This window comes from Eptatretus burgeri, chromosome 10 (genome assembly GCF_056783735.1).
Source record: "Eptatretus burgeri isolate ZD-2024b chromosome 10, Ebu_testis_v1, whole genome shotgun sequence".
Classification (NCBI taxonomy): domain Eukaryota; kingdom Metazoa; phylum Chordata; class Myxini; order Myxiniformes; family Myxinidae; genus Eptatretus; species Eptatretus burgeri.
Genome location: NC_140970.1, coordinates 102437135 through 102464260, shown reverse-complemented (window position 1 = coordinate 102464260; position 27126 = coordinate 102437135). Strand labels below are relative to the sequence as shown.

Below are 27126 nucleotides of genomic sequence, written 5' to 3'. Positions count from 1 at the left end.
GTTGTGGTTGGTGGTTGTTGTGAAGCGGCGTTGTGGTTGGTGGTTGTTGTTGTGAAGCGGCGTTGTGGTTGGTGGTTGTTGTTGTGAAGCGGAGTTGTGGTTGGTGGTGGTAGTAATGGCGGCTGGTCCAAAATAAAGATAGTAAAAGAAAAACGGCTATCCTGAAGAGTCGCAGCCCGACTGAATGACATTTATTCCCTCGAAACAACGGGTTTGGGCCTAACTACACATATACTTACAGAGATATCTCACCTAAGGGACCTGAATGGTGGTTTGCGAATTTCGTCAACCACAACAATATATATTTTTTTTTGGATGAGATCCTGTTCTCGGCGGTGTAGTTGTCGTTGTGAAGGTAATGTTGAGGTTATATATATATATATATATATATTTTTTTAGATGAGATCCTGTTCTCGGCGGTGTAGTTGTCGTTGTGAAGGTAATGTTGAGGTTATATATATATATATATTTTTTTAGATGAGATCCTGTTCTCGGCGGTGTTGTTGTCGTGAAGGTAATGTTGAGGTTATATATATATATATATATATATATAGTTTTTTTTAGATGAGATCCTGTTCTCGGCGGTGTAGTTGTCGTTGTGGAGGTAATATATATATATATATATATATTTTTTTTTAGATGAGATCCTGTTCTCGGCGGTGTAGTTGTCGTTGTGAAGGTAATGTTGAGGTAATATATATATATATATATATATATATATATATATATATATATATATATATATATATATATATATAGTTTTTTTTAGATGAGATCCTGTTCTCGGCGGTGTAGTTGTCGTTGTGGAGGTAATGTTGAGGTAATATTAATTTTTTTAGATGAGATCCTGTTCTCGGCGGTGTGGTTGTTGTGAAGGTAATGTTGAGGTAATAGCAAATAGGTAAAGTCAGAAGCGAATGCAAGAAGAATTCTGCGTTCGCTTCTCGGCTTTGCCTGTTCAATATTATCATCGACTCGAAAGACATGATGATGATTGATGAAGTAAGCAGTAAACTAAAACGTTTTATAATCAATCTGTCCGAGATTCTCATTTCCCAATCTTTTGTCAATTATCGTTTCCACAAAACGACAAAGCTGCATTTATATCAGTATTAATGTTAAAACGCAACTCACCCCAAGAGCGTTGCAGCCCATAACTCTGGGACAAAACATCACGTGTCCAGATCGGACAAAATAAATAAATAAAACCTTTCACTTGACGATCCCCTTCTCCATCCTGTTCAACAGCAAATACTTCCTGCTTCATCCTCGTTGAATTAATCAAAATCACAAATCAATATCAAGTTATCACAGGTGAACGAAGGTAGAAGCAATGAATTCAGAACGATGTAATAATAACGTTCCTTCACGTAAACGCGCCGTTCGAGTCGACACACGTCCTCCATGTGTCGGCATCACGTGACAGTGCTCGTTCCACGGTTCCACCCCCAACACCGACCCTTTGGGAAAATACACATACACATACACATACACATACACATACACATACACATACACATACACATACACATACACATACACATACACATACACATACACATACACATACACATACACATACACATACACATACACATACACATACACATATACACACATTCACACATACACATACATACACACATACACACATACACACATACACATACACATACACATACACATACACATACACATACACATACACATACACATACACATACACATACACATACACACACACACACACATACACATACACATACACATACACATACACACACATACACACACATACACACACATACACACACATACACACACATACACACACATACACACACATACACACACATACACATACACATACACACACACACACACACACACCTACCTCGTTAATTCATTTCATTTACAAGTTCGAACCTCAGTCTTACCGTTAACTTCATCGACGAACAATCACATCCCGATTACGATTAACTCATAAATGGCAAATATTATAAATTCAAATGAAAACTAAAACTCACAGCTGTTACGAATTTGCCTTAATTAGCGCAGAACGCGAATTCCCGGTTACACTTCCCACTTCGATGTCATATTGATGTTGACGGGGTGTGGACGTGTGGTATTCGGCGTTGTATCATGGCTTGTACCATTTTTGGTAAAATCTCAGGGAATATCGAGAGAATACCGGCCTACTCTTTTCGATACATACTGTGCGATCTTTATTCACGTCCACAACATGAATATTGATGGGACAGCCGGCTTAACAACCCTCATCTCAAGATCGGTGTGCTCCGTGATGCTGCAACCGGTGTGGGCAGGGCTGATTCGACATCGAAGGACGTCCCATGTGAGGGACAATCCTCGGCACCTCGTGTGTGTTTGTTCAACTTTTCAACACAATATGAGGGGCGCAGCGAGTGCAGGTAAATGGTGAGGATGTAGTGGGGGCAGGTAATGGTGAGGGTGGAGTGGGGACAGGTTATGGTGAGGGTGTAGAGGGGGCAGGTAATGGCGAGGGTGTAGAGGGGGCAGGTAATGGCGAGGGTGTAGAGGGGGCAGGTAATGGCGAGGGTGTAGAGGGGGCAGGTAATGGCGAGGGTGTAGAGGGGGCAGGTAATGGCGAGGGTGTAGAGGGGGCAGGTAATGGCGAGGGTGTAGAGGGGGCAGGTAATGGCGAGGGTGTAGAGGAGGCAGGTAATGGCGAGGGTGTAGAGGGGGCAGGTAATGGCGAGGGTGCAGAGGGGGCAGGTAATGGCGAGGGTGCAGAGGGGCAGGTAACGGCGAGGGGGCAGAGGGGGCAGGTAATGGCGAGGGTGCAGAGGGGGCAGGTAATGGCGAGGGTGCAGAGGGGGCAGGTAATGGCGAGGGTGCAGAGGGGGCAGGTAATGGCGAGGGTGCAGCGGGGGCAGGTAATGGCGAGGGTGTAGAGGGGGCAGGTAATGGCGAGGGTGTAGAGGGGGCAGGTAATGGCGAGGGTGCAGAGGGGGCAGGTAATGGCGAGGGTGCAGATGGGGCAGGTAATGGCGAGGGTGCAGAGGGGGCAGGTAATGGCGAGGGTGCAGAGGGGGCAGGTAATGGCGAGGGTGCAGAGGGGGCAGGTAATGGCGAGGGTGCAGAGGGGGCAGGTAATGGCGAGGGTGCAGAGGGGGCAGGTAATGGCGAGGGTGCAGAGGGGGCAGGTAATGGCGAGGGTGCAGCGGGGGCAGGTAATGGCGAGGGGGCAGCGGGGGCAGGTAATGGCGAGGGGGCAGCGGGGGCAGGTAATGGCGAGGGGGCAGCGGGGGCAGGTAATGGCGAGGGGGCAGCGGGGGCAGGTAATGGCGAGGGGGCAGCGGGGGGCAGGTAATGGCGAGGGGGCAGCGGGGGCAGGTAATGGCGAGGGGGCAGCGGGGGGGCAGGTAATGGCGAGGGGGCAGCGGGGGGCAGATGTGCGGGGGGCAGGTAATGGCGAGGGGGCAGCGGGGGGCAGGTAATGGCGAGGGGGCAGCGGGGGGGCAGGTGTGGCGAGGGGGCAGCGGGGGGCAGGTAATGGCGAGGGGGCAGCGGGGGGCAGGTAATGGCGAGGGGGCAGCGGGGGCAGGTAATGGCGAGGGGGCAGCGGGGGGCAGGTAATGGCGAGGGGGCAGCGGGGGGGGCAGGTAATGGCGGGGGGGGGCAGGTAATGGCGAGGGGCAGCGGGGGCAGGTAATGGCGAGGGGGCAGCGGGGGGCAGGTAATGGTGAGGGGCAGCGGGGGGGCAGGTAATGGCGAGGGGGCAGCGGAGGGGCAGGTAATGGCGAGGGGGCAGCGGGGGCAGGTAATGGCGAGGGGGCAGCGGGGGCCAGGTAATGGCGAGGGGGCAGCGGGGGGCCAGGTAATGGCAAGGGGGCAGCGGGGGGCAGGTAATGGCGAGGGGGCAGCGGGGGGCCAGGTAATGGCGAGGGGGCAGCGGGGGCAGGTAATGGCGAGGGGGCAGCGGGGAGCAGGTAATGGCGAGGGGGCAGCGGGGGGCAGGTAATGGCGAGGGGGCAGCGGGGGCAGGTAATGGCGAGGGGGCAGCGGGGGGCAGGTAATGGCGAGGGGGCAGCGGGGGCAGGTAATGGCGAGGGGGCAGCGGGGGGCAGGTAATGGCGAGGGGGCAGCGGGGGGCAGGTAATGGCGAGGGGGCAGCGGGGGGCAGGTAATGGCGAGGGGCAGTGGGGGGGCAGGTAATGGCGAGGGGGCAGCGGGGGGCAGGTAATGGCGAGGGGGCAGCGGGGGCAGGTAATAGCGGGGGGGCAGGTAATGGCGAGGGGGCAGCGGGGGGCAGGTAATGGCGAGGGGGCAGCGGGGGCAGGTAATGGCGAGGGAGAGCGGGGGGGCAGGTAATGGCGAGGGGGCAGCGGGGGGGGCAGGTAATGCGGGGGGGCAGGTAATGGCGGGGGGGGCAGATGTAGCGGGGGGGCAGGTAATGGCGAGGGGGCAGCGGGGGGCAGGTAATGGCGAGGGGGCAGCGGGGGGCAGGTGTGCGAGGGGCAGCGGGGGGCAGGTGTGGCGAGGGGGCAGCGGGGGGCAGGTGTAATGGCGAGGGGGCAGCGGGGGGCAGGTAATAGCGGGGGGCAGGTAATGTGCGAGGGGGCAGCGGGGGGCAGGTGTGGCGAGGGGGCAGCGGGGGGCAGGTAATGGCGAGGGGCAGCGGGGGGGCAGGTAATGGCGAGGGGCAGCGGGGGGCAGGTAATGGCGAGGGGGCAGCGGGGGGGCAGGTAATAGCGGGGGGGCAGGTAATGGCGAGGGGGCAGCGGGGGGCAGGTAATAGCGGGGGGCAGGTAATGGCGGGGGGCAGGTAATAGCGGGGGGCAGGTAATGGCGAGGGGGCAGCGGGGGCAGGTAATGGCGAGGGGCAGCGGGGGGCAGGTAATGGCGAGGGGCAGTGGGGGGCAGGTGTGGCGAGGGGGCAGCGGGGGCAGGTAATGGCGAGGGGGCAGCGGGGGGCAGGTAATAGCGGGGGGCAGGTAATGTGCGAGGGGGCAGCGGGGGGCAGGTAATGGCGAGGGGCAGCGGGGGCAGGTAATGGCGAGGGAGAGCGGGGGGCAGGTAATGGCGAGGGGGCAGCGGGGGGGGGACAGGTGTGCGAGGGGGCAGCGGGGGGGGCAGGTAATGGCGAGGGGCAGCGGGGGGCAGGTAATGGCGAGGGGGCAGCGGGGGGCAGGTAATGGCGAGGAGGCAGCGGGGGGCAGGTAATGTGCGAGGGGGCAGCGGGGGGCAGGTAATGGCGAGGGGGCAGCGGGGGGCAGGTAATGGCGAGGGGGCAGCGGGGGGCAGGTAATGGCGAGGGCAGCGGGGGGACAGGTAATGGCGAGGGGGCAGCGGGGGGGCAGGTAATGGCGAGGGGGCAGCGGGGGGGCAGGTAATGGCGAGGGGGCAGCGGGGGCAGGTAATGGCGAGGGGCAGCGGGGGGCAGGTAATGGCGGGGGGGGGGGCAGGTAATGGCGAGGGGGCAGCGGGGGGCAGGTAATGGCGAGGGGGCAGCGGGGGCAGGTAATGGCGAGGGTGCAGCGGGGGGCCAGGTAATGGCGAGGGTGCAGCGGGGGGCAGGTAATGGCGAGGGTGCAGCGGGGGGCAGGTAATGGCGAGGGTGCAGCGGGGGGCCAGGTAATGGCGAGGGTGCAGCGGGGGGCAGGTAATGGCGAGGGTGCAGCGGGGGGCAGGTAATGGCGAGGGTGTAGCGGGGGCAGGTAATGGCGAGGGTGTAGCGAGGGTGTAGCGGGGGCAGGTCGTGGCGAGGGTGTAGCGGGGACAGGTCGTGATAGGTAATGGGTGTAGGTAAGAAATCGTGGGGGACAGGAATACTGTACACTGTAAAGCGTGGGGACCTGTCATACCCTTCCCGACCTGGAGCAGCGTGTATGATCATAAGAGTGTCTGTCCCCACAAATTTCTCAATTCTCATCGATATCACACAAGTACCATCGACGTGAAAGTAACAACCAAGCTCCTGAAACTTTCACGCAAATCATTTGTAAACTTGGGGACCCATGGATATGAAACAAAAAAATTGCATATAACCTTTTACAGGTGGACCCCTCCGGCTTGCTTCCTGGGTTCGTCGATAAAACCACGGACGGACGGTGAAGCCTCGGTTGACCCATGTGAATACGTCTATTAATTACGTACGGTTGGAAGGTCCCATTTAGTTTGACCATTTGAACTTTTACGCTTGTATCTTGGTAGATATTTTGAGGATTTGTGTTTTATTAAACGCATGGAGTGTCCCTGGCATCCCTAAATAGGAAATGCACCGATCCTTCCTGATCTCATTCCCATTCAGGTGTGAACTCGTTTGTGACTAATTAAGCAAATGACTAATTAGTATGTGTATAAATGGAGCTGGGGGCGGCCTTTCCTGGATATCTTTTTTTTCCCGAATTTTGAAAAGCGTTGGATCGGGATATGGCCTGGCCTGATCTCTCATCTTTAAAAATTCGGAAATCTTTTTTTATTGTACTTCGCACTCTCGCCAGAGGAGACGTTACTGCATTTGGAAAAAAAATTAATTTTTTTTTGGCCAAGTATGCGTTTGTCTGTCTGTCTGTCTGTTGCCGACAGGTCAGAATTGGAAACCGATCTTCACGAAACTTCACCACATGGAGTTTGTCATAAGGAAGAAGCCAATTGTTGTTGAGGTCAAAAGGTCAACATGGGCCAAAGGTCAACACCTAAGGTGGTATTTCTAAAATCCTCAATTTTTATCCGATTGACTTGAAATTTGCAGAGGATTTATATTTCAGGTCACTGAATTAAACCAGTCAATTATTTTTGAGGTCAATATGGACCAAAAGGTCAACATAGGCCCAAGGTCAACAACTGAGGTGGTATTTCTAAAGTCCTCAATTTTTATCCGATTGACTTGAAATTTGCAGAGGATTTATATTTCAGGTCACTGAATTAAACCAGTCAATTATTTTGGAGGTCCACTTCGGCCAAAAGGTCAACATTGGCTAAAATTGTCAATTTTCTTCTGATTCACTTGAAATTTGAAGATGAGTTGCATGTTTGGTCATTGAATTCAACCAATTATTTTTGAGTTCAAATTGGTTTAATGTATTTTGCAAGTGTCGTGCTCTGCACGACATCTTCTTCTTGTTTGTCTGTTTGTCCGCACAGAACTTGAGTGTGCGTATGAATTACATTAAACCCTAAAGAACCTACGACCCTCAAGACCCTTTGGATGCCAAAGACTTTGTAAGCCCGAAAGACCCTGCAGACCACAGACCCCGTTCCACCCTTTAGAACCCTGGGACCTATGAGTCCCTTCAATCCTCTTTGACCCTTGTACTCCTTTCTACCTTTTACAACGTGCAGACCTTTTAATACTCTGTAGTCCCCTTTGACCTTCAGGCCCTTTTCAGACAACTTAAGACCCTTTAGACCCCTTCAGATCTTAAATTATACTCTTTCGATTCCTTCGACCTTTTAAGACTCGTTTAGACCTTATCAAGACCTTTCGACCTTTTCACCGTTCAACCTTCAAACCATTTGACCTTTACAACTAGACAATTTAGACCTTTCATATGCAATCAACCATTTCGTTTCGTCCTTCCATTGATTTGCCACACAAAATACACCACACAGAACAAGTCCTGGTGAGGGTATGCAACCTCTGATCGCTCTTTCTTGTTATAATATATTTTATTATTTTGTGTGGCGTGGTGTGTCCCGGTTACAAGGCCAACCCCTCAGCATGGCAACGGAGTGAACAGCAGTGTATCTCTACCTGCTGGCTAATGGGGTAATGGCATCATCAACCCAGGGAGGGTAAGGGATGTGAGCTGATGCATAGTTGCCAACATTTGGAGAATAAAAAGAAGTAGGAAGGAAAGAATCTGTGGTGCGAGGGAGCGAAGCGACCGAGAGGATAGGATGGGGTGAAGGAGGAGAGGGAGCAGGAGGGGAAGGGTGTGGGAGGGGGAGGTAAGGGATGTAAATCAGAGTTGTTGGCCAAGGCGAGGACAGCGACCGACCAACATCTTCGTGCAAGGTCCCAAATATCCCATGACCCGAGGTCATTGCAGTCGATCTCGCTGCACTCGTCCCATCTGTATTGGAGAGTGGGGCATGGCTGAGTGTATCTTTAAATTCGAGTTCATTATTTTACTCTTGACAACACGTGTTGCACACACAAAATGTAAAATCCAAAAACATATTCAGGATCGAGTCACACGTAACACATGAGTTAAATTAATCAGGAAAACATCGTTATTCCGCTTCAATGTCGAATAAAATGTACAAATCGAACAAACCTTGGTCGAGTTTTGGTGAAAAAAAAAAATTAAATTGTCCAATTAGGTCATGACCTTAAAATTAGGTCAAGGTCAAACATTTTTTTAAAATGACATTCACTTGCCAGATTGTCGAGCTACTGATGCTGTCGTTGCCATGGAAGTGAATACAACCAACATGGCGGCGCGCACGGCATTATGGGATAGCTCTGAGGGAGGCTGAATTAGCCACTATAATGGGAACTAGGAAATTAAATTTATCCTTAAATTAAGGCAACAACTCCAGCAATGCGGAAATCCCGTGAGTAGTCTTCTCGAGCTCGATGTGAGTAATGTGACGATGGTGAACATGGTCACAAGCGTTTCCGGTGTCCCATTCGACCGTTAAACCCTCAATTCAAACCCTCGGCCCGTTACGTCACTCTGCACCCCATCACGAGTGTCTGCGCATGCGCGAACCTCACATTATTTTGGTTTTACCTGATTGGCTGTGACGCTTTTCGATTCAACGCACACCACGTGATGTGTGATTCTCAAAAGTGAATGTAACCGTTTTGTGAAGGCCTCGTTTACTGGTAAGTTATTTATTAATCCCCTGGTGTCGGTGTGGCTCTTCGCATGTGATATCGGAGCAGCCTTGGGTTTCCTGAACAACCCGTGAAGCGACAAAGTGATCATTCCACGACTCAGGCTTTCACGACTCGGCGGTTCGAGCGTCCGTGAGTGTAAGGATCGAATCAGAGCAAATGTCGATAAACGGACGTTATGTACGAGGTGTAGCGGGACCTATTATTTAATGAGGTATTTTTAATATGGTACAAAAACGACCCAGATGATGATGATTGATTGATTGATCTTGTTCTTCACTGAATGAGTTTGGCTCCGAGACGATGTTGGTTGTGATGTGCGTGACGTCACGACGTACGACGCCGTGACGTCACTACGTACAACCTGGTCGCTGCTAAGATCAGAGACTCTTCAGATAGACATATGTATGTATATATTGCTGTGGTGGTGAGGAACGACCGCTAGATGGAGCAGTCGGGCCGTCTCTCACCGAACACCCGGAATTAAAAGGTAGTCACCCTGGATAACTCTGGAGTCGACGGATCACTTAAAGGACCGTGGTCGCCAATATTTCGACAGCGTGAGGTCGGGTCCACTTGTCTATTCCAATTTACCTGAGGTAACTCGCCTCCTCATTGGACGGGGGCGTGTCGGGGCGTCTCGGTGGCCCGTCCCCCGAAGAGGCTCTAGTAGTTTCTGGCATTCCGGCTTCCTATTGGCTGGAGGAAACGCTCCATGCCCTTCTTCGGAGCGGAGCCTCGATCTGAGGCGATGGAGGCTCCGCCCACACCTTCAGCTAAAAACACGTAGGCAATGGAGTCGATGGTGCGGAGAGGTGGAGGATTGATCGGTTTGGGAGGGAGATTTAAAGATGTAAAAAAAAAAAACATCTCCGGTTCCGGTTTTGAGCGGCAAGAGGTCTCCTTCGGGGCTCCCTGCTGACATTCTCAAAGTTAAGTTCCGGTTGTTATTTGTCCCGTTTTAACTGTTTAATTTTCTCACCTACATGTTAATGTGTGTTCCTAGTTCGGTTTTGTTTCAAAAATCGTGCTATTTTGTGAGTATTTATGTCGACGTTCTCACCTGGTGTTTGAGGCCTAGTCCTAGGCTTGAGGCCTACCGGTTCCACTTGGTGTTCGATCGTTTTTTTTTTTTGTTTGTTTGTTTTTTCTCCCCATTACCTTCAATTTCTATCCTCCCCATTACCTTCAATTTTCATCCTCCCCACTTTCCAAACATCCCCCATTCTCCCAACTAATCTCTTTCTTATCTCAAAAAAAAAAAAAAAAAAAAAAAAAAACCCAACAACAACAACCTTCTCCCGATTCTGCTACTTCTTCCTCTTAACTTCCTCCTCGTCTTCCTCGATTTCTTTTTTTTTTTTTTTACACTTCCATGACCTAATCTGTTGAACTCTCTCATACATTAATATTAACAACAAAAACGATCTTATAATGCTTCATCTTCCTCTCTCACACATGTGGTACTCTTTACTGTTTCACAATGCACTACTCTTCTGCTATTTTAACAGACTGCTCTCATTTCGACCTCTCCTTCATTCCTTGCCTAAAAAATCCAACTATTACAGCGCTTCTTCTCTCCATGCTCTGAATTCGCCTTCATTGCATCCATCAAGAATTGTGTTAAATCGCATCTCTGACCTAAAACTTTTAAAAACCACAGTTTGCCATGGATGCTCACTTTCCATCAACCATCCTTTTTTCCAACTTCAGTGCCAACTCACCCCCCTCACCCCTCACTCTCACTCTCAAAGCAACCATCCCACTCTTCTCCCTCCAAGCCTCCCTCTCACCTCTTTCAAAAATTCCCCCCTCACCTTTCTCCCACCTTTCATCCCCCTCACTCTTCCTTCTCAAAGTTGCCCCCCTCTCATCCACCAACCTGCCTCCCTCCACTGCCCTCTCACCTCCATCTCTTCCTCCACCTCCTCAAATCCTCAACTGCCATCTTCCTTGTCTCTTGTCCCCCCTCTCTCACAGCACCACAGAGCCTTTTCTCCTCCTCATTCGGCCCCCTCCCCTCGCTATTCTGCAATACCCCACACTCCTTCAGCAACCCTCCTTACCTCCCCCTCGTCCCTCGTCCGACCCTCCCCCGCCCCCTCCACCTCCTGCACCAAAAGCCTCCTCCCCTACCTCTTCATTAAAAGTGTGGACCTCAAATATCCGGGGCCTTCGCTCAAACCTTTCAGATCTTTCCATGCAGGTTGCCACTGACAAACCAGACATTATCTGCCTAACAGAAACTTTCCTCTCCCAAGACGTGTCTGACTCCCAAGTATCTCTCCCTGGTTACTCCCTCTTACGGTATGACAGACCTGAGCCTCGTCCTGGTGGAGGTGTTGCTCTCTTCATCAAAGACTCTATTCCTCACTCTCCCTGCACTGCTCTCACTCCCCCACACCCCCAGGAATACCTCTGGCTTCGGCTTCCCCTCCACTCCCACCTCATGTTTATATGTGTACTGTACCGTCCACCGAACAGTGATGACTCCATCTACACCTCACTCTCCGAAAACATGGACCATCTTCTATCTTCTCATCCAAACTCTCTCTTCCTCTTATGTGGCGACTTCAATTGTCATCACGCCAGTTGGCTAGGTGTGGGTACCTCTCTCACCTGCCATGGGACATCAGCAAAAGCTTTCTGTGACTCATTGGGACTGACTCAATCGGTCAACTTCCCGACCCGGATCTCAACCAATGGTACTCCATCTCTTCTGGATCTGATTTTGACAAATTTCCCTGACAATATCTGCTGCTCTTCCTTCGCTCCAATTGGTTCTTCTGACCACGTCCTTATTAAAGTGGACATCTCTCTGGCTGTTATCAGAGAACCACCTCACCGCCGTCGAGTCTGGCATTTCACTCAAGCCGACTGGCAGGGTCTCCGAGCAGCCATCAAACTTACAGACTGGTCTCCTATCACTACTTTCTCAAACATCAACTCATCCTGGGAATTCTTTCAAAGAAACTTGCTCTCCCTCATGCACAGATTTATCCCCTCTCGTGTTCAGTTGTCTTACCCTTCCTCCCGCCCTTGGTTTACTGAAGCTTGTGGCGAGGCAGTTGTCCTGAAACAACTTGCCTTTGCCTCATGGAAAGCAAACCCAACTGAGGGCAATCTCAGTTCTTTCCACAAAGCTCGGAACAAGTGTGTAGCTACCCTCAGGAGAGCCAGAAAACAACATCTTTCTCATCTCAAGTCTGAACTCTCAAACCTCTCTCCCCCCTCAAAATCCTGGTGGCGTTTAATCAAATCTGTTTCTGGTGTATGTTCCCCCTCCATCCCCTCCCTTACCTCAAATGGCCGCACTGCTGATTCCACACGTGATAAAGCTGAATGTCTAAACTCGGTGTTTGCAGCTAAATCTTGTGTCCCAAACCCATCACTATCTCTACCCACTTTACCCAGTCGCACCCAACTGTCCCTGGACTCTGTATCCTTTTCTCCTGACAAGGTGGAGAGCTTGCTTTCAAACCTCGAGTCAGATTCTGCAACCGGTCCAGACGGCATCAGCCCACGTGTCCTCAAAGCCTGCTCTTCTGCTCTTGCTCACCCTCTCTCTGTTCTATTCACCCTCTCATTTTCCCAAGGTCATCTGCCATCTGCTTGGAAATCTGCTAACATCACTGCCCTGCATAAAAAAGGTGCAAAAACAGATCCCTGTAACTATAGACCAATCAGCCTTCTCCCAATCATCAGCAAGGTTATGGAATCCATCATCGCTTCAGACATGAAATCCTTCCTCTTCTCCAATGGCTTGATTTCCAATCATCAATTTGGTTTCAGACCAGGTCACTCTACCCTAGATATGCTGCTACTGCTCTCCCATCAATGGATGGAGGTCCTCAATGCCAGACAGGAAATCCGAGCCGTATCCCTGGACATATCACGTGCTTTTGACACAGTCTGGCACCCTGCCCTACTCACCAAACTCTCTGCCCATGGTATTCAAGGCCATCTCCACTCATGGCTCGCAGACTTCCTCTCCTGTCGCAGTCAACGTGTGGCCCTAAATGGAGTTCTTTCATCCCCTCTTCCTGTGCAGGCTGGAGTTCCTCAAGGTAGCGTTCTGGGCCCTGTTCTTTTTCTGGTTTTCATCAATGATCTCTCGGACTCTCTGGAAAATCCTCTATTTCTCTTTGCCGATGACTCAACCCTCTGCCGTACCATCTGTCATCCCTCAGACCGGCAAGCAGCAGCTTCTTCGCTCACTGCAGATCTGGATAAAATCACAAACTGGTCCAACACGTGGAACATGTCTTTCAATCCACACAAATCTCACACTCTCACTATGTCTCTTCGAAAGGACCGTTTACAAAACCCCCCCCATCCACTTTCTCAACAATCCTCTGGAAGAAGTCTTTTCTTTCAAGCTTCTGGGTCTCACTATCTGCCATGACCTTTCCTGGGAAAGTCACATTTCCAACCTTGCCTCAAAAGCCAGTCGCCGACTGGGAATCCTCCGTCGTGCAAAGTCCTTCCTCGGCCCTCTTGAGCTCCTGACCACTTACAAAGCTTTTGTCCGTAGCCTGATGGAGTACTGCTCTCCCCTCTGGGCTGGTGCTCCTGCCTCCCACCTTTCTCGACTTCACGCTGACTGTAAAAGAAACCCGCAGCGCCCACATTAAATTAACCCATTAGACAGAAGGACGGGGCCCTAACTATAAACACATACTTATCGAGATAACTGAGCTACGGGAACCGCTGACTGTCTGCGTGCAAAAGGCTTCCAAATCCGTTCCGATATTTGATATTTTGCTTTATATTGTCATGTACAAGTCTATTCACACTGACGTTGTACAGATAGCCTGGACAAGCTTTGTTGCTCCCTCAGACTGCGTTGAATTAATGGCGGGTTTGCGTGCACAAGAACTGAGGAGAGACACGAGAACCTTAACTCGGGGGTTTATTCCCGAGCCAAACGGATAAATGAGGGAATGGTGATCGCGAGGAGACGACGACGGCGGGTTGGGATCGGGAAGAAAGGGGGAACACCGAATTGATGATAAATAATTATAGACGATGAGAATAAAATGAATCCAAAGAAACTCAGGCTCCTCACTCCGGACTCGATTACAGATAGGGAAAGGGACAAAACCATTAACTCGGCTCGTGCGGTAGCAGAGGGGACAGTTGGCACGGAGCAGGCAGAGGGACGAGGAGGTGATTGGCAGGACGACAAACAGGCTCAGGCAGGCAAGCAGGACTATCTCCTCAGAACTCGTTCTCACAGAACCAGGCTCTTCTCGGTCAGTTCTCCTTCTCTCAACTCGGTCTCCTCTGAGCTCGATTCTTTGTCACCGGTGTTTCCTCAGAACTCTGTCCATCCTTGCCGCCTTTGTCAGTTCCGCCCCTTGAAGGTGTCCATAGCTCGGCACCTGGAGGCGTTCATTGTTCCGCCCCTCTCTCTCTCTTGCAAAGTCTCCTGGCGCCCCCTGAAGAGGTTTACATCGGGGTTACACTCAATTCCTCAACCAGAACCCCTAATTAATTACTACCACGCACCACCCCCTGTATGATTCACATTCAAACAAGACGATCCTTAAGCTGACATGTCCCGACTTACTACGTCGAGATTGGCTAACTACTCGTACACGGACCGTGCTATTCTATACACCTCTCTGTTCTATGGTAATATCTAACCCCTTCTTCCCCTCTCCCCCCTGCCCCTGCACCTCCACAAACGTAACAATATTTTTTATTTCATCTTTTTCTTGCTGTCATTGGGGCTGTATTCATTGCTGTTTCGGTTTCATGCGTCGTGACATCTTCCATTTGCACCTGTCTTTGGAATTTTTTTTGCTTGGTGGGTTAGGGATGCCTTCTCTGGCTTGCTGTCTTCATGTTTGCACACAAATTGGATTCTGTAGTCTGTTGAACTTTTCACGTATTCAGCCAATCCTACAGATGTCATTTAGAGCACTTGGTTGAGTTCCATCAAGCCATGAACTCCTCGTCTCGGCAGGTACATTCTCGGGCTCCACCGACTTTTGTGTATGGTGCGGAGTTTCCTTGTTTTGAGATGTGGTTTGTTGATTTCTCATTGTGGCGAGTTTGTTATTCCGTCGCTGTATTGGAATGCTGGTACTGCAAGTTGGTTGATGGCTTTGATTTTGTTTCTTGGGGTAAGGTATGTTTTCAGGATCAGCCTCGTTCGACATAAGTATCCTTTGGCAATTGTTTTGCGCATTTGTTTGTGACATATTTGGTGGCCCTCTTCCGCTCCAAGGTATTTGGATGATGCTTCGTTGTCGAGATCCTGTATTCTTGTATCCGGGTCGATTTTTAGGTTGTCCATTTTTGTTGATTTACCCTGGATGAATGTGCACTTGGCACACCTATTTAGGCCAATTTCCATTTGAATGTCGTCGGAGTACCCTTTCACAGATTTCAGTTGTTCTTGCAATTTTTCGTCGTTTGGTGCAGAGAGTTTTGGATCATCCATGTGTTGTGGATGTGTCACCTTTCCTGTCTCTTTGGAAGTTCTCTTATTGGACGTTAGGGTGTACCCGTGTCCTTTCTCATTATCGAGCTTGCTCAGTGGGTCCAGGGCCAGGCAAAACGAGAGGGGTGAAAGGCTGTCTCCCTGGAAGATCCCGCGACGTATCTTCACTCCTGGTATTTTAATCTTTCCTTCCGAATGCTGTCATGTCAATGCGGCATTCCAGTGTTCCATTGCTTTCTTCCTCGATTCCATTTCTTTTTTTTTATGCCTCCGCACCAAGGGTGCTAGAGGCATTATGTTTCCGGGTTGTCCGTCCGTCCGTTTGTCCGTCCGGATTTTTGTTTACACGATAACGCAAGAAGCAAATTGTGGAATTTCATCAAACTTGGTACAAAGGTAAAGTAAGACAGGTCAATTAAGTGATTAGATTTTGGGCCAGATGTGATAAAGATCAAGGGTCAAAGGTCAAACTCTGAAATTTTATTGTTTACGCCCTAACTCAAATATTGGACAGAATTTCATCAAACTTGGTACAACACACCCCATGGGTCATGTTGTTTTTATCATCGCAGCTCGTTGTTCTCCTATCTTTCTCAAAAACCTCTTTTAAGGATTGTTACCGGACATCCTCCCGTTGTAGTTTGTTTGTTGTGATATCTTCTGTTGGTGCTTTTGACATCTTACCAAGGTTTCTGCTTTTGTTACTGAAGGTGGACGGAGGTTATGTTTTTCACCACTGTCTCTGTCTGTCTGTCTGTTGTTTAGCTCTCTATCTGTGAGCATGATATCTCAAAAAGTTGTGGAAGATTTATGACAAAACTTGGTGGATGAGTTGGTTAGGTGGCAAGAACAAGCCGATTATAGATTGGTTAAGGTCCGGATCCAGATCCGGCACTCGGTGGGATGCAAATATGCAGCTTTTTGTCGATATTACTTCGGTTTTTTCTGCTCCCGATAACTTTCTGCTTGTGTACCTCCACCATTAGCGAGACCACAAAATACTCGACAAGCCACGATATCGCATCACCACAACTCGAGGGCGATTTGGGGCCATTGTGATGCTTTTTTTTCCTCGTCGTTGCCAAACTCTGGGACTCTTTACCTTCTCGTGACCTTCCCCTTTTTCAAAAAGCAGATTTTAAAAAAAAAACTTTTTTTTTTTTTTTTTTACTTCCTCAAAAACTCTTAAACTATTCTCTCTTTCTTCAGTTTTCAATCGATGCAGTTCTTTTCTGATTTTATGTCCGTGACTGGAGCCTTCAACAAAAAGGCAAACTGTTACGCCTGGTAGAGGTGTACACTCCACCGAGTGGTTTTCTCGTTACTTCATGTTATAACTATCACCAGCACATCGTCGGCGCTCCACAACTTCAAGGTTCTCTTGACTTCCTCTTGTTTTTTTGAGATTCTGGTACGTGGACATTTAAAAATCTTTACATTAATTTGACCTCAACTCACTGGATCGTGACACTTCTTCTCGCAATGCCCTCCATTCCTCAATAAATGTGTCACATGATTGTAACATTAACACAGAGGCTGGCAGGATGGGCTGGAGGTATGCACACTCACCTCGAAGACGTGTAGCTCGAGTTTGAATCCAGACCCAACTATTCAGGGTGATTCATCAATGCGTGCGCCGTCCCTCGGATGGACGTCAAATTTGGCGTCCCATTTTCCGGCATTTTTTGGTGGACGTTAAAGATCGCACGGTGTCCTTCGCAAATTACAAATTCCTGCCCCGACTACTGCTGGGAGATGGATGGCAAAACACCAGAATGACCCCAGGACTAGAAACCGCTTCGGCAGAACCAACGCTCTGGAACCCAGAGTTTGATGGTACGTCGGATTGGGATATAACACGGACATGAAAGGCCAAATGATCACTTTGTGTTAAACTTTCTTTGTATATCCTTACATTTTATTTTTCCAAGTTTAAACGAGGAGGGGAGAGGATGGGGGAAGTCATGACGAATGCCGAGTAGTTTTTTTTGTTTGTTTTTGATCCCAAATGAATTTTCACATGAGCAATCTCCGAACTTTCCTCTGATTGATATTGATTCCAACAATGCTTTTCATTTATTCAGATTGGAAACTTCTGCCGTGTAGAAAACAAAGTTTCATTTTGGTGAAATCAGAATCCGTTGAACTTGCCTTTCGACTTTTGGACCATCTGATGTGCGTTGTCCACTTTGTTAGGTTATGAACGGCATCTCTGGATCCCAGACCGGGTCCTCTTCCACGTTTGATGTTGCTGCAGTTTGGAAGTTTCCCATGATGACCACATGTGCATTTGCTGTGCCCACGTGTGTTTTTTGGACACTGCTCGTATTCTCAAGCTATGGAGATTGTTTCAACAAGCAACCCTTCACTCCCCTGCTCCAAGAAAAGCCATTCTTGATTATTTGGAACGTCCCAACTGAAAGATGTGAATCCAAGTTTAACGTCAGGCTTCCATTGTTCATGTTCGACCTGGTGTCTACCCCACGGCACAACCACACGACGCAGAGCGTCATGATGTTCTACGAGAACCATCTGGGTACGTACCCTTTCTACACGAAGCAGGGAGAGCCGGTACACGGTGGTCTGCCGCACAATGCCAGCCTGTGGATGCATATTCGGCGGGTACAGCGCGATCTCAAAGCGCTTGCCCCGACCCGGACTTCCACGCAGCTGGCGGTTATTGACTGGGAGGAATGGCGACCGCAGTGGATCCGCAACTGGGACCAGAAGGACATCTACAGGCGCCAGTCGGTGAAACTTGTGCGGCAAAAGCACCCGAGTTGGGAAGAGGCGCGGATCAACCGGCAGGCTCAGTGGGAATTTGAAACGGCTGCACAGCATTTCATGGAGGAAACCTTGCGGCTGGGAAAGAACTTCTACAAACAGGCTCTTTGGGGTTTCTATCTCTACCCAGACTGCTACAACTACGATTACAAGAAACATCAGAATTCGTACACAGGATACTGCCCGGATGTGGAGCGGAAGAGGAATGAGGAGTTGGACTGGCTGTGGAGGTCCAGCACTGCACTGTTTCCTTCCATCTACATGGAACGGGAGCTTCAAAACTCTGAAAACGGCCGCAAGTTTGTCCAGAATCGCGTTCAAGAAGCCCTTCGGGTGGCAGATCTTGCCAGGGTCGGCCATGCGCTACCTGTGTTTGTGTACACGCAGCCCGTGTATGCGTACACGTTTATTTACAAATCCGAGGTAATTATTTATCGTTTTTTTTTTTGTTTGTTTTTTTTTAATCTCATTTAATTTTTATCCCTTGTTGTACTTGATATGACAATTTTTTTGTTTTTAAACAAAATAGGCCAGCTATTTCATTAATTATGCATAATTACGATTGTCATTTTGAACACATGATGCATCAATCATAATTACAACAAAATGTGGTTTGCAATGTTGGGCAATACCAACCCTTCAGAAGGCCGAATGATCTTTGTCACGATGATCAAGTGAAGCAAGGGAGAGAGATAGAGAGACACAGACAGACAAGCCGGTAGGCAGACATGGGTAGTCGATCAAGTCGAATTTAGTCATTTTTCAGCCGTTACTAGCCAACAAAAGCGTCCATAGCAACGGTTCTTTCTCACACATAACTAGGACATACCATGAACCTACCATACCAGTTTCATGTATATCTGACTCGTAGCCTCTGAGATATAACGAACTTCGTTTTTTTTTATTGTTTTCGACCAGGGTTCATTCAAAGTCTATCTTCTCCGACAGTTTTCATAGGATCCGGCTGGAAATTTTTGACAACATGGCTGAATGTACTGCTCACAGTCGCTCGTGGCCCGGTTTTTGATTTTCGAAAAAATATAATTTTTTATGATTTTTTTTTCCAAAATTTCAAAGTCCCGTTGCTTGGCAACAGATGGGTCCATAGCAACGGTTCTCATTTGCACACAACTAGGTCATGGTATGAACCTACCAACCAAGTTTCATCGAAATCGCCATTGTATTAACGGAGCACCGGACCGAACAGACTTACATATCGACGGAAATACTGATAATAAGGGTAGACTAAATTGATGATCCAATAACCACTCATCTTATCATTGTGAACTTTCCTTGCAGAAGGACCTCATGCACAGTATCGGCGAAAGTGCCGCACTCGGTGCAGCTGGCATCATTCTGTGGGGGGACGTGAAGTTCTCACAATCTCAGGCAAGTGTCGCAGGAACCCGAAAGGAACGTTCAGAATATATTACTATATATATATATATATATATATATATATATATATATATATATATATATATATATATATATATATATAAAAAGAGAGGTTGTTAAATTTAAATGCTCGCCTAAAATAAATAATTGGGCAGATTTCAGGAAAATGTTTAAAAAAAAAAAAAAACCATCAAACTTGCTGCACCAACAGTACTCCCCAAACTGATCATTTTTGGACATGCAGCCACTGCACCAGTGCCCCCTGGGAGCCAGCAGCGCCACCTATTGGTCATCAGCCAAGGAAACCTGAATCGCACATATGATATTCTTAAAATGTTTGTAAATTCACAACAATGCACTACTTTTCTGTTTGGATCTCAGGGTCCTGAGCTTGCGCCCCTGTCATGCCGGTAAAATAACCGGGTGGGTCGACTCGGTCTGTCGCCCTTCCGAGGTCGGCGAAGTTAGTACCACCTTCCAGGAAACGGGGCACGCATCACCGGTACACACCTGTGCCCCCAGGGATGACAACCAGCAGTCGCAGGCTGCGTACTGAATGGTGATTATGATTAATGTTTTAACATTGTACTCATGGCACGATTGAGGATTTAGTCCTTTGCATATCGACCACCACATGCGCAGATATCGGGAACACCTGAGGGCATCTTTGACATGTTCACAGTGTTTTGGGCAACCTTTATTACATCCATTTTTCAGAAGTTCCTGGAATGACCTTCCAGCCTCTGGTAAGGTTGTCCACAAGAGCATCCATCTGTCTTGGGTTGAAACGCATCCCCACTCGCTGGGGCTTTGTAGCGTCAGGGAAGCAACTGATGCCTGACTCCTGCAGTGTCTGGCTTGGTAGGCTGCACTTTGTATGTCGAAGAAGGGCAGCCTGTGTGGGGGGGGGGGGGGTATTGTGTTGATTGGTCTGGATTTGGTGGTGAACAGCTCCTTCCATGCCGTGTCGACTTGTTCCTCTGGGCTTGTACGAACATACATGAGCACGATACAGTGCTCGATTCAGGCCATCATCTGTGGTGTATATCATACCCCCCCCCCCTGGTGTATTTGACAGGTAAGGAGAACGCTGGAGCGACTTCTTGGTGGTTGGATCTTGTCTTTGAAGCAGTGTGCTTTCCCTTGCCATGACATGCAGGGTAGTCTCATCCAGCGAAGCTTTGGAACATAAGAAAGGCCCTACTTTTTTCGTTGCTCAGATTTAATGCAATTATATCGGATGGAACATACCGGAAGTTGTTGCTGGTACCGAAGGCAACCCACAATCCTGTGGCAGCGGGTTCTGAGATGAAGCTGACAGCAAGCACTGGTACATCTGTGTCTCCGGTGCACAACATGATTTTGTCATGACCTTGCCGAGCAGCATCTACACTCTACAGTATGAAGTACAAATCACGTGTCGGCTTCCTCTGTCAGTTTTTTCTGTCAGTTACTTGGCAGCGACCCCGTCGGACTGACCTTCCTCCTGATTCTTTTTCCTCGTGTAGCTCTCTCTGGTCCTCTCCTTGAAACTCTTTTCGAAATGCCGGTTAAGCACAAGGTCAGTCCTCGCAACATTCTGAAGTTGGCGTGCAACAAATGGTTGCAATATAGTTGCAGCGTACTCTCCACATGTTTTTCCTTGCCTGTGGCTCAAAATATTCACTCCGACAGCACCGTCGATGGTGATGACGGCTTTGATATCCGGCACGTCTGGCATTGGTGCGACGATGCTTTCTAAGCGTGATACAAGTTTTTGATTTCGTTCCACTGTTCAGCCCACCCATGTTTAATACAGAAGGCGGGGATGTTTGATTTTTCACGGGTAAAGAAGTCATCGAGATTCCCATCTCTCGTTTGATAGGCAATATATAGCTTGGAGAAGAGGGAACGGTCGTTCTTGTGAGACGATAACTTCGTTTTCATCTGTCGAACCTCCTTAACCAAGATGTGAGAGAACCGTGGTAACTTTTTACCCGCGGGGTCGAAGCGCCGCTCGCGTTCTCTCTCTTTTCTTGTGTACAGTTCGTTTGAACGTTTATTTCTCCATTATTCGTGAACAGAATCCGATGAAAATTGACAGGCATGGGCAGGCGCTAACTGAGGCCAAAGAGCGATTGCGGCCCCTCGGGCCGAGGAACGGCCCATTTTGGCCCATTTTCTTTAAATTGTTATTTCTCGGCTATTAGTGGAGGAACCGAACTAAACTTGACAGGTATATTCTAGAGAACATTCTCCAGGCATTCTCTGAGCCCAAAGTGCGATCCCGGCCCTTTCGGCCCATTTTCTTAAAATTGTTATTTAAAAAAATAAATAATTAATTAAATGCGCTCGGCGATGCCCAACACAAAATTAAGTTGAAAATGATGATATGAAACGAGCCTCACTCTTGTGAGGTGTTCTGGTTTCCTTTTCTGATGCGATGAAAATGTTACCAAATTTCAAAACTATCCGTCGTCCGTGCTCTCGCTCACCTGAGAGTTGTATCAATGAACTCCCACGGGGTATGTTCGCAATTCAGACTTGTTAGTGCTTACTGGTGCCTTCGTCGATTTGGTTTCGCCAGTGAGCCGTTCACACATGGATGTCTCGTGCTGCTCATTCCAAGCCTTGACACTCTTCACTGTTCCTGCCATTTCACGACTGGTGAATTCTTTGGTGTGAAGGGCCAAAAGATCTTCTTCACCTTCAAGAAAGGGATTGCACATTTCCTCAAACGGTGACCAGTGCTTTGACTTATTTGAGTTGTGTTTGGCTACTGGGCAATCCATCTTGGTGTTTTGGCGAGTTTGTATTGCATGTTCTGTCCACGGCACCTTCAAATTCTTGGAAACTCTTGTGATGCCGGGTCCACCTACCATCCACTGATGTGCTCGTGGGTTTTCAATGAGGCCCACACCCCTCCATCACCCTTAACGAGGGCATTATTTTGCCCATGCGCCTCGTCAACAGCGAGAGCCGAAAACGGTCGTGCCGAATTGTGCACCACAAACTGTCCTTTCAGGAATATTGCTGCGATGGAAAGGTGTGTACAGGTAGTCAGCGTGCATAGCTTGCGTGGTCCAAGACGAAGCACCGATTGGGCCATCTTTTCCAAACTCAAAATATAGAGGTGTTAAGTTTCCTGTCTGGTTGACCTAACAAAGGTGAGGATTATAATCTCCAACTGTACAGTGATGGTGCCAGTACATGAAGCAAGACCTTTGGCTCATTGGATCAGTAGGACACCAGTCGTCAAATTGAAGGTCACCACCTGATGTTCTGTACGTGCCTTGGAGAGGAGGATGTTTAGGGCACAGGCTGTCCCTTGATGTGCCTGCCATCACATGTGAAAATCAGGTTGTCTTGGCCTGCTTCCAATAGGTGGTGCTGCTGACCACCAAGAGGAGCTGGTGTCGTGGCTTCCTATCAGGAAGCGATCAGTTTAGGAAGTACCGTATGCGTATGGAGTTTAAAGCTGGATGTAATGCTCATGGTGAAGGTGCAAAACAAGAACACATTTACTGGTAAAGTTATGGCCAAGAGGTACGCACACTCGCATCAAAGCTGTCTCACCTGGGTTTGAATCCCGAACCAGCTATAAACTGACGTCCCGGTGTGTCCCAGGCAAGGCGATTCGTCAATGTGTGCGCTGTCCCTCGGATGGATGTCAAACGGGCGTCCCGTGTGCCGGCATTAGTCGGTGGATGTTAAAGTTCCCACGGAGTCCTTCGTGAAGAGTAGGTGAACTATCGCCGGCACCGTGATGAAATTACAAATTATTGCTCCGACCTGCAGGGGGAACTGCAGCACGGCCAATGATGCTGCCTGCAGCCATGTGATGCATATGAAAGAAGACGACGATGACGGTTTGCCTTCGTCTTTGTACGAGCTCTGTCATTAAACATGGATTACTCAAAAATAAATGTTTAGCGAAAGTTAGAATGGCAAGTAAAACCTCATTGTTATGAAATGGTTGTACACTTTGTTCGGGGAGGGAGGGAGATGTAGATAGATGGAAAGCTTGTCGTTGAGGAACACGGGTGAGTGTGGTGTGGACTTGCTGATGGACTAATAGGCATTTTTACTGCTTCTGTGTGGTCGAAGGCATTGAGCACTTTTACATTGAGAACTTTTGTGGTGAGCAGGAAAACTGTGAGGGTCTTCAATCGTTTTTAGAAGACAAGCTGGGTAAGTACCTGGTGAACGTGAGCGAGGCAGCTAGTCAGTGCAGCCAACTGCTTTGCAACGCACACGGACGGTGCGTGCGTAACGAGGCGGACTCGCACGCATACCTGCATCTGCCCGCCAGTCGCTTCTCTGTGTATCGACATGCAGAGGGCTTCGGTGTCGATGGCTATTTGAGGTCGAGCGACATCTGGCGACTACGATCCGATTTCCACTGCAATTGCTACGTTGGCTGGCGGGGTCAGGGCTGCGAGAGGTCACGTGCTTCATCCGTCGTGTTTATTCTGCCTGCAAACGTTCTACTCGTGGCGTTTGCTTTTGTGCTTCTATTGACTCAAGTTTGAGCAACGGTTTACTTTGTGCAATACGTGATGCGAAGACAGATGGGAGATCTGGCTACCTCCCATGACTGGGATAGCCATCTCGTCCACCCTCATAAACACTCGTTTCGTGTGGAAGTGACAGTGCAGACTTTCATTGTGCCGCTGGTCTTGTTTCGGCACACAAGGAATCGATCAAGATGAGACAGATGTTTATATTTTCATGAAGACTTGCTGGATATTATTTATGCATCTCAATAACCAAAGAATGAAGGTGTAAGTTAAAATGTTTACGGACCTGCCTCTGACATACGCATCCACTGAAATGTCCAATTTAATTAAGCACGTCTTTGGTCTTTCAATCATGACGTGACCTGTTGTATTGCGTGAGCATCGTCGTCATGATGATTTTGTTGGGGTCCCATCATCGTCTGATGCTACGTAAAGGCGTCAGGGTTGGTGTTTCCCTCCCCCTCCCTCTTTTGTACTGTACGAGGAAGAATGCAGTGTTTAGTTTTATAATGGAGTTCATATTCGAGTAAGTTTGCGAATCACATTTTGATATAATCGGTCGATTTACTTTTACATTGTGTATTTTGAGCTCGTGATCATGATGTGATTGGTTGTGGGACATGATGTTTTCAAGAGAACGTTTTATCGATTTCCCGCCACTTTTTCGAATGATCGTAATATGATGCAAAAGTGCGACATTTACTCACAACCGGAAATGAGGAAATGAGGAAATGATGACCATTTGTAAGCTTACATTAAAACAACAACTCGGTTCTCTGATAATATTACAAGAATAACTATTTTTTACAACATGACATTGATCTGTAAAAACCACCTTAAAGAGCAGGTTTTGGGTCGCTGATGACTTCGCGTGATTCGAAGGTTGTAATCGCATTAATAATCGTTGGGTGTTTATTTTCTTGCATTTGAAACTCAAAATATACTAAAATTAACTTTTAGGTCAAAACTTTTGTCGGTGATCGAAAAACAGTCCGGAAGTTACCGAAGATGCTATGACGTCACGTTCTCCGAAAACTTCGTGAACATTCGGAAACGGCATGTGAACAATGGCGAGATGCGAATCAGAGTGATTTCAGCGGCGATGAAATTGAGTGTTTTCATTCCGATATTGCCGAGGACGAGTCGGAGGATGATGGGAATTTATACTATGGAGTTTCTGGCCCCGAGCCATATAAATTCGAGCCAGTTACAAGTGCCAGAAAACGGCCTATTTCGTGTACAAGTGGCAGGACTGACTGCCTGGCAGTTCACACTGACAGACTCCACCAGACAGATTGGTTTGTAGATTTTCATTTTCTTGTTCAATGCATAAATTAATGTAAAGTTTGATTCGCCTGTGACTTGATGTAATATTTTTTTTAACCCTCTAGTAGCCTGGTGTTGGCTCAGTGGTTAGGGTGGCGGCTTGTGATCCTCGGGTCCTGAGTTCAAGCCACGTCGGCCGCTGAATTAATACACCAGGGGGTTGACTCAGCCTGTCATCCTTCCAAGGTTGGCCTGTCATCCTTCACGTGCTTTTTTTTTTCTTTTTTTTTTTCCCCCCTCTTCTCTTCTCTGTGTTTTTCCTTGCGATGACATTGCGAAAAGGCAAAATACGTTGGCGCTAATTGAATAATTGGCCATTAAAACCAAATTGCGAATAATCGTAGGTGACACAGTGTGAGGAGATGAAGCAGGAGCCAGCTGAGGAAGAGAAGGCTGAATGGTGGGCACAGCGTCACGCTTCAGTCTCACTTGAGCAGTTGTTTTGAAACTAAGCTCACTCATTGCGTTGCCTTCATATTCCTCGGCTGTGAAATGGTCACCACAAATGACGAGTCTATCCAAAGGGTCCTCTTTACCCGTTTTCTTTGGGGGAAAATTCGCCCGTTTTGTTTGTACAAATCTTATCCACTGCCGGCGAATGTTTGATTCCTTCGGGAATCGGTGTGAGCGATTTCCCGTTTTCCAGCCATTTTTGAAAAACATGACGACACACGTACCAGGCATGATGTACAAATATCCAAATAACTTTGTTTTACTATAATTCAAAATAAAAAAGGATAATATAGACAGTTGCAAGCTCAAAAAAAGCGAAAGAATGGCCCGCTGAACTGGACACTTCTTCAATGAGCGAGTGAGCGTCCGCTTTGTTTTGGAGAATGTGACGTCAACATCCATATATGGGCACGCAGCTGTTTTTTTTTTCCAACAGCCTTGAGAAATAACTTCGGAGTTAAATTTCATTAATTTTCCCAATAGATAGGCAACCACAATAGTTTGCATCGAACTATTTAATGCACATATAATCATATTGATAAATTTTCAGAACATGTTTGGTGACCCGCAACCTGCTCTTTCAGTGCCTCGTTCTCGTCTGCTGACGCACTCTGATCTCCTTATGTATCGGTATCTCCACACTAACAGTAGTTGTCTGTGCAAATGAAAATGCTCAGAAAAGGGCGTAATTATTTTTATACATGCGAGGGTGTCTTTGACAATGAAGAAGAACCTCGAACAATTAGTAAATTTTTAAATTATTCTTTATAGGCTTTAAAATTATTATTATGATGGGTTCTTATTCGTACTTTTTTAAAATTATTTTTAATCAACATCACAGGTGTACAAATTTGCTAATTGGTGGAGGTTCTTGTCCATTTCACTCGTAGTCCATTTAAATTGACTCTATTTTTACATTTTTACCCTTTTGTTCAATGACAAATAAACAGTACCTTTATGAGTCTTATGAGTCTTTTCATGCATCTCAAAAATTGTCAAATTGAGCATTCATCTTGTTTTTTCATTACCTCTGCCACCTAAGGTGGACGGAGGTTGTTTTCACCCCTCTCTTTGTCTGTCTGAGCAGGATATCTCAAAGTTGTGGACGGATTCAGACAAAACTTGGTGGACAGGTTGGGTATGTGACATGGATGAATCGATTAGATTTTGCTGAAGATCTGAATCTGGATCTCAATACAAGAATTTTTAAAGTATTTATTCGGCATTGAGAGAAGCCTGTTGCTGGCTTAACGGTTAAGGTGGATCGCTTAAGATTCTCGGATCTTGAGTTTGAACCCCTGTCTACCATTGGAAGAATGGGTGCATCCTAGAATAGATAGGGAAGGTGAAAAAGAGAGAGAGATAGAGATATCCAATATAAGAAA

The 27126-nt window shown here is 48.0% G+C and overlaps 2 protein-coding genes across 7 annotated transcripts in view; one reads left to right on the top strand and one right to left on the bottom strand.

The window, feature by feature from the left end:
- The window catches only part of MRPL30 (mitochondrial ribosomal protein L30), a 41250-nt gene extending 39200 nt beyond the window's left edge, over positions 1-2050 (bottom strand). The window contains exon 1 of one of the 3 annotated variants that reach the window (XM_085899733.1): positions 2028-2050. Coding sequence is in view for 2 of the 3 variants with exons in the window: in XM_085899731.1 (XP_085755857.1) it covers positions 1135-1173 (39 nt within the window). In the remaining variant the exon portion in view is untranslated. Of the gene's footprint in view, positions 1-1134; positions 1290-1937; positions 1965-2027 lie in introns of those variants that run through there. The other 2 variants (XM_085899732.1, XM_085899731.1) reach the window with 2 other exon arrangements.
- Positions 2051-8683: 6633 nt separating this feature from the next.
- Positions 8684-26702, top strand: LOC147019322 (hyaluronidase Ba Hy-1-like). 4 transcript variants are annotated; one of them, XM_085899726.1, is made up of 4 exons: positions 8684-8818; positions 17478-18488; positions 19365-19454; positions 23591-26702. In XM_085899726.1, the coding sequence occupies exons 2-4, from the start codon at positions 17481-17483 to the stop codon at positions 23972-23974; spliced, it is 1482 nt and encodes a 493-aa protein (XP_085755852.1). In that variant the 5' UTR covers positions 8684-8818; positions 17478-17480; the 3' UTR covers positions 23975-26702. The 4 variants fall into 4 exon arrangements, with proteins under 4 accessions (XP_085755852.1, XP_085755853.1, XP_085755855.1 ...); XM_085899727.1 differs by having other exon boundaries at positions 8708-8818; positions 17366-18488; XM_085899729.1 differs by lacking the exon at positions 8684-8818 and adding an exon at positions 8840-8968.
- The last annotated feature ends 424 nt before the right edge of the window (positions 26703-27126 follow it).